Here is a 7,365-nt window from a genome sequence, read left to right as displayed (position 1 = left end):
ATAGATAAATATTTCAAGATACAATATTGTAATAGGAAACCATGAAATTAAGATAATATAATGTAAACAAAAATTATAATGTGCTACACTTTTCTAAGCAAAAAAATTATAATATAATACATTTGTTGGATTGTATACAAACAAAAATAAATATATACATACACAATGTTGAAAGAAAGTATACAACGTTGAAAGAAAGTATGTTAAGATGTGCAGATAATACAGTAAGTTGCGATGTTGGACCACACTCATCGGATTCTTTTCTGTTCATCATTATTAAAAGAAGTAAACTATCTTATAAAATCTTAATTCAAAGCTAATTAAATGTGAGTAGGTTTCCACAATTATTATCTAAAAAAATATTTTTGGTAAAAATATCAATGAAGAACAAGATTATAACAATAATCAAATAAATTTCATCGAAGAATATATAAATGACATATAACAAGCTTAAATGATTAAACGATACCTACATAAAGTATTGATACAATCTACAAAAAAAACCTTCGATTATTTTTAAGGATACTCAATGAAAAAAAACTTTTGTAAATCTAAATTTATTAGAATGATAAAAATATAATTTTTTCATATTAGTTTAGTATAAATCACTATTAAACTTTTATTTAGAATTGGTATGTTCATGTTCTCATAATTCTAAAAGATAAAAACCATAAAGATTTTGAAATGAACTAATTTATTTTAATTGTTATCCTTATTTATTGGTAGTATTATTTGATAAAAATATCTTAGATATTTTAGTTTTAACGATATAAACTAAAAATTTAGAATTTAAAGATGATATCAAATCTTTATCAATAATTTATAGTGTTTATTATAAAATCATGACAACCACTTTAGCATAAAAACTCCATTATCAAGCCCAAAAAATAATACAATCATCTTTTTTAATCAAATACAGAATCATATTAAGGTTCACACACCTAACAAAACTAAAATGGTATGATATTATTACCCAATGATGCAACTGGAATTTGCTATGTATATGTATGTATGTGTGAACACAGTCGACTGCAATCGTGCTCCATCCTCCGCTATCGAAGCTTCCATTTTGCTCGAGAGAACCAATTTGTTTAGCGTTTGAAAAATCCTTTTTAGGCCTTTCTTTGGGTCATCACCCATTAACCGTGTTTGGGCCTTTCACGTCATTCCTTACGCAGTAGGCTTTTATTTACTAAAAATCAAAATTATTGAAAAATATAAAAACCTCAACCGCCTCTTGAAAACCCTAAAACCATAAAACCTTTCGTCCTCTTCTCTTCACCGGAACGCTTCTCTTTCGACTACGCTCGTTGCTTTTCATTATATCGGTATTTCTTCTTGTTACCTTTTCCAATTCAATTCGATTACACAGTAATTTCATTTTTGATTCAGATTATTAACTATTAGCTTCTTATATTGCACCTCTTATGTGTAATTGATCCAATAAGGATACATACAGACCTTACAACTGTTACATAACCTTATCGCTCGAATTTTGATATCAAATCGGCTATATTAGCTAGCCATATGAATCTCCAGCTACAAATCCACATACGAATGTTCCAAAAACATCAAAATTAACAAAGTTTAACCTATACAAACACAATTTTATGCAGCCTATTTGTTTATTTTACAACAAGTGCACAATTTTATCAATTGAAAGGTGCAATTATTATTATCCCCTGTACTTTGGTTCACAATTTCGATTACATATGGATAATTTCTACTATGCGCCAATCATGATTCATGCCATCATGACTAATATTGAAAAAGTGATTAATCTAATCCTTTTGCTTATATCTATATTGACATGACAGAAATGACTAGTCAAGAAACAGGAGGAATGTTTACAGTGGCACAAACCATAGGCAGTGTTCTATGCTGCAAATGTGGGATTCCAATGGCTCCAAATGCAGCCAACATGTGTGTGAAATGCCTCCGATCAGAAGTAGACATAACAGAAGGCTTACAAAAACACGTAATCATAATCCACTGCCCTGAATGTGACACATACCTTCAACCACCAAGAACATGGCTCAAAGCCCAACTCGAATCCAAAGAGCTCCTAACTTTCTGTGTGAAAAGACTAAAAAACCTCAACAAAGTCCTCCGATTAATCCATGCTGAATTCATCTGGACTGAACCACATTCCAAACGCCTCAAAGTCAAACTCAAAGTCCAAAAAGAAGTTCTTAATGGAGCTGTTCTTGAACAATCTTACATAGTCGAATACGTGGTTCAAGATCAAATGTGTGAGTCATGTTCACGTGTTCAAGCCAATCCTGACCAATGGGTTGCAGCTGTTCAATTAAGACAACAAGTAGCTCACAGAAGAACATTCTTCTACTTAGAACAACTTATCCTCAAACATGATGCTGCAGTTCGTGCAATCAGAATCAAACAAATGGATCGAGGTATTGATTTCTTCTTCTCCAATCGTAGTCACGCAGTTAAATTCGTGGAATTTGTTCAAAAAGTTGCTCCAATTAAAAGCCGAAACGATAAACAACTCGTGTCACACGATACTAAAAGCAACAATTATCATTACAAGTACACATTTTCGGTTGAAATTTCTCCAATTTGTCGCGAAGATCTTGTATGTCTTCCACCAAAAGTCGCTTCTACCCTTGGAAACATTGGCCCTTTGGTTTTATGCACGAAAATCACAAACTCAATCGCGTTTCTTGACCCTTTGACTTTGAGAAACTGTTTTCTTGATGCTGAACAATATTGGAGGACGAATTTCACTTCTCTTTTATCTTCTAAACAGCTTGTGGAGTATATAGTTTTGGATGTTGAGTTGATTTCACATGAAGTGAATGTTAGTGGGTCGAAATATGTTATGGCGGATGTACAGGTGGCGAGGGTTTCTGATTTTGGAAAGAATGATACAATTTTTTTTGTGAGGACTCATTTGGGGCATTTGTTGAATCCTGGGGATTTTGCATTAGGGTATGATTTACATGCAGCGAATAGTAATGATATTGAGATTGATAAGTATAAAGGGCTATCGATTCCTGAGGTTATTTTGGTAAAAAAGAGTTATGAAGAAAGGAGAATAAAGAAACGAGGGAAGCCGAGGGCTTGGAAGTTGAAATCTTTGAATATGGAGGTGGATAATGGTGAGACTAGAGGGGGAAGGGTAGATTTGGAAAAGATGAATAATGAGTATGAACAGTTTTGTAGGGATCTTGAAGAGAATCCGGAGTTGAGATTTAATATTTCGCTTTATAGAAATGAGGAGTATCAGAAATCGGAAATGGGGTCGGTTTTGGATGATGACGAAAATGCCCCTTCTGTGCCTTTGGAGGAATTGCTTGCTGATATTAAGTTGAGTGATGATGATTATGGTGAAGATGATGATGATGGTGATGATGAAGGAATGAAGGAGTAAATTGGAATGGAATTCCGATGCCATGTTTTTTTTTTTGGTTAGTTCTTGTTTTTTGTTTTATGTATTTGATGTTTGTTTGCATTTTATTTTAAAAAATTACAAGAGATTTGGGGTCATATTTTGGATTTGATATATAAATTTCATGTTGTTGCTGTTGATGTAATTTTTATCTATTAAAGCGTTATGGTCCTTTATCCTTTTTTTTTTTTTTTTTTTTTTTTTTTTTTTTTTTTTTTTTTCCTTCTGTCTTAGTTTTTAGTTTTTAATTTTTATATGGTTTATTGTCTTATAAAATCATAAAAAGGATTATCATGTTAGAACGTTTTGAAGTTGACGAGTATTGTTATTTGTTAGATTTGAAGAATCAAAGTTATAAGCTTGTGTTAGGTGCGTATAGTGACCGATAGAAAAAAATCACAAAAAAATAGTTCTTGAATTAAATAACTATTACAATCATTAAAATTAAAACTTAATATGGTTTTTTATAAACAACCTGCATATAAAGACCAATGAGATCATATGGTTCAATGAATCATATTAATTTGCATTTGATTTTTTAAAATTGTACCCAAACACCATAACTACCACAAAATTTTAATTTCCAACTTTCTAAATTTTAATTTTTTGATTCTAATAGATATATTTCAACATGTGATTCAAGAAGATAACAATGCTTTATGTCCATTTTTTATTTAGTATAATAATTATTAGGTCATAGTTATTAGTTAACGATAGTGATCGATTTTATTTATAGCGTCTGAAAAAAAAAAAGTAGAAGCATCATAACTCCTCAGATCCATTGTTCGCTTGTACAACCTCCTGCCAAATTGAAAATGATCTCGAATTTTGTTATTAAACCATAGGTTTTAGAACTCTTGAACATGTTAGTGATTTCAAGGAAGGGAAATGGGGAAAAGTTATCATTGTCAAACACCGTGATTGCATTCTCATTTGAACATATTCTATATGATGGTTGTTAATAAGAAGATCGTTATGTTTCTTGATGTGGTGCAGATTATACCTATCTAGTTTTAAATTCATAACATAACAAATTTAACTAGCTAGAATGCACCTAAACAATGTACCTAGTCGAATTATGAAATAGTTTAGGTAAGTTGGTGTCGATCACAGAGAATAATATTTAATTAATAAAATAACTACTGAAAGCTAAATTAAGAAAAACAACTAAAATGAGGGTTTTTTTTATCTGATTTTTCAAGTTCAGAAAAACTTAAGCACTCAACTAAAAATGATTGTAATAAATATATTAAAAACACTTTCGGTTAGTTTCGAATCCACATTTTCCCATGGTTAGTTCTTATTTATGGATTAATGAAGTTGGTTACCAAATTATATGTAATTAGCAATTCAAGTCCAAATTTACTAATATTTTCACCAATTAATGAACTACCTCGTATGGTCATACACAAGCAAAACATATAATTAGTTATTCATTATAGATGTGCTATGTCATGATAATCAAACACATGCATAAAGCTACACTACACTTGAAATTTAATGGTCACTAAATCACTAGGTAATCAAGTTCATGTAATTTAATGGTCATTAAGCTACACTACACTTGAAATTAAGCAACAAAGTTACAAACTTTAACATGCTAGGTAATGATAATCAAACACATGCATAAACCAAATTCATATAATCCATAAAGTAAGAAACTAACTCATAGTTTTAGGTTTCATCTAACTAAACGAAAGCAAGGGTTTTTAGCCCATAATCACAGCTGATGAACACATAAAAATAAGGTAAACTAAGCTAAACATCATTAAACTAAGCAAACTGAATGTGTAGATACGGATCCTAGCGCTAATCGACTTCATAGCTTCAAAATCGACCCCAAAGGGTTCTTAGAAGGGTTTTCGTCGCAATACTTCTCCAGAAAGTCACATTCGAGTCTCTCAATTCGCCATAATGTTTTGATATATATATATATATATATATATATATATATATATATATATATATATATATATATATATATATATATATATATATATATATATAGTGCCTAAAATTTGGCCACCACGTCCTGGTCCTCGTGTTTATCCCGTATTCCCCAAGTCAACGTCAAAAATCGTGAAGATTCCATTCACTACGTCATGGTAGGATCACCACGTCGTGGTGGTTGGAAATCCGACTTTACTCAAAACATGAAAGTCGTCCGAAATAGTGTCTAGTTTTCAGATCATTTTGAATCGTCTTAATCGGAGTTACGAGTCATGAGATATGGTCAAAATACTGAAGAGGGGTCAAGCTGTCCAACAACATCCTTCTTGTGTCTTCTTCATTTTCCAGCTTCCATATTGCTTCCGAGCATGTTTTTTATGCTACATAACACATATTATACATAATTAGTACATTTTGTTCTATAATAAGTATAAATATAACTAAAAATATTAAGATATTATGTAAAATATATATGTAGATATCCGTATATCACTTCCCGTAACTTTTATTTGTAACCACCATCATCATCATCTTCTTTTTTAATTTCTCTCGATTATAAAAAAAAACCCTAAATTGAGTCCAAAAACTTAAGTTTTAATATTGACAAGAAATCAAACTTATGAATACTATGATTTTTGACAAAAGAAATTCGTAATTAAGATTGTCATTGTAACTTTTTAAAAAAGTAAGTTTTTTGTTGTAAAATGATATCATTAATTCTAAGGTTGTTAAGATTTGAGATGTCGTATAAGATTGTTTTCGACTTTGCAAAATTGTAATTGTAAGATCGAATCAGATTGTAAAATTCTACCAAAAACATTTTAAAACATTAAAAGCACAATTTCAATCATATGTTAACCATTTAGTTAATAATAAACAGTTTAAAACATAAAAAATACATCATTTATGATTTTACAATAAACAATTCAAATATTATACGTAGTTGGTCCAAAAAAAAATATTAGACTTAAAAAAAAGTAACGATCCTATGAGTTACGGTTGTTTTTCACGTGTTATGTGATTATTTTGTGATAAAATATAGAATAACAGTTGATATCCAAATATTTAATGAATAACTTATATAAATAAAATATATAAGTAAAATGTTGTTTTTAAGAATGATAACATGAAACATTAATATATCTTCATGAAATGTGATTATTCATATTGATATCCACATACAATATATTTCTTACACGTTATTTATTTATTTATTTATTTTTTATATAAAACACTTCCTTTCTTAAACTTATATTTACAGTTTTACTATTTTTTTTCATAACAGTGTGTCAAAAACTACCATACAAAGGCATGATCAATACGGAAGACAGAAGAGCAATTGGGAAAATCAAAATGGATTTGAGCATTTTCTAGTTGAATAAAGAGGTCTAGGTTTTATTAATATTTGTTCCTTCCAGAAAATAAAAGGGATTTTTATTTTGTTAATAGTAGTAAGCAATCACATATGCACTTTCAGAAATATAATATCTAATCATTTTATCAGTTTATCATTGTCGTTTGAAGACAAAATAGCTGGAATAGCTCAGTTGGTTAGAGCGTGTGGCTGTTAACCACAAGGTCGGAGGTTCAAGCCCTCCTTCTAGCGTTTTTTTTTTTGAGTTTGTGTTGCAGAATTGACTTAATCTCATCAAACAGCTAGATGTCCTTTTTACATTAATAATTGTGACACAAAACAAAAGAATATATAATTTGAATTATTGTAACATCCAATTACAAGCGATTCTATTTTTTTTTTTTGTGTGTGCTGTAGAATTGACTTTAATTGCATCGAATCAAATTATGGGTTACTCAATCTTATATTTTTCCAAGCTAGTGTTTAGGGTTTCCAATTTTAAAGGGCCTCATATTCTTCAAAATCAACTCAATATTAATATATCTCAAATCTCAATTAGTCCATTACTAATTGTCCGATATGCCACATCACAGTGAGCGCTATTGATTCTTAAAAACGAAACACATACGACACATCAAAGCGATCTTGA

General features: G+C 30.1%; 1 protein-coding gene and 1 non-coding gene across 2 annotated transcripts; both read left to right on the top strand.

The window, feature by feature from the left end:
* The first annotated feature begins 1,194 nt into the window (after nucleotides 1-1,194).
* On the top strand, nucleotides 1,195-3,557 carry LOC145000623 (uncharacterized). The gene is made up of 2 exons (XM_078959883.1): nucleotides 1,195-1,328; nucleotides 1,818-3,557. The coding sequence occupies exon 2, from the start codon at nucleotides 1,820-1,822 to the stop codon at nucleotides 3,392-3,394; it is 1,575 nt and encodes a 524-aa protein (XP_078816009.1). The 5' UTR covers nucleotides 1,195-1,328; nucleotides 1,818-1,819; the 3' UTR covers nucleotides 3,395-3,557.
* A 3,337-nt stretch (nucleotides 3,558-6,894) lies between these two features.
* On the top strand, nucleotides 6,895-6,968 carry TRNAN-GUU (transfer RNA asparagine (anticodon GUU)). The gene has a single exon. It is a non-coding gene; the product is annotated as a tRNA-Asn (tRNA).
* Nucleotides 6,969-7,365: the final 397 nt, after the last annotated feature.

The sequence above is a fragment of the Lactuca saligna genome, chromosome 6, assembly GCF_052625555.1.
Source record: "Lactuca saligna cultivar CGN05327 chromosome 6, ASM5262555v1, whole genome shotgun sequence".
NCBI classification, from domain to species: Eukaryota; Viridiplantae; Streptophyta; class Magnoliopsida; order Asterales; family Asteraceae; genus Lactuca; species Lactuca saligna.
The sequence above is the reverse complement of the archived record's forward strand: the minus strand, read 5'-3'. Positions and strand labels throughout refer to the sequence as shown.

Bases quoted from the DNA above. Each gene is read 5' to 3' on its own strand.
- LOC145000623 (XM_078959883.1), top strand. From the start codon at position 1,820: ATGACTAGTCAAGAAACAGGAGGAATGTTTACAGTGGCACAAACCATA.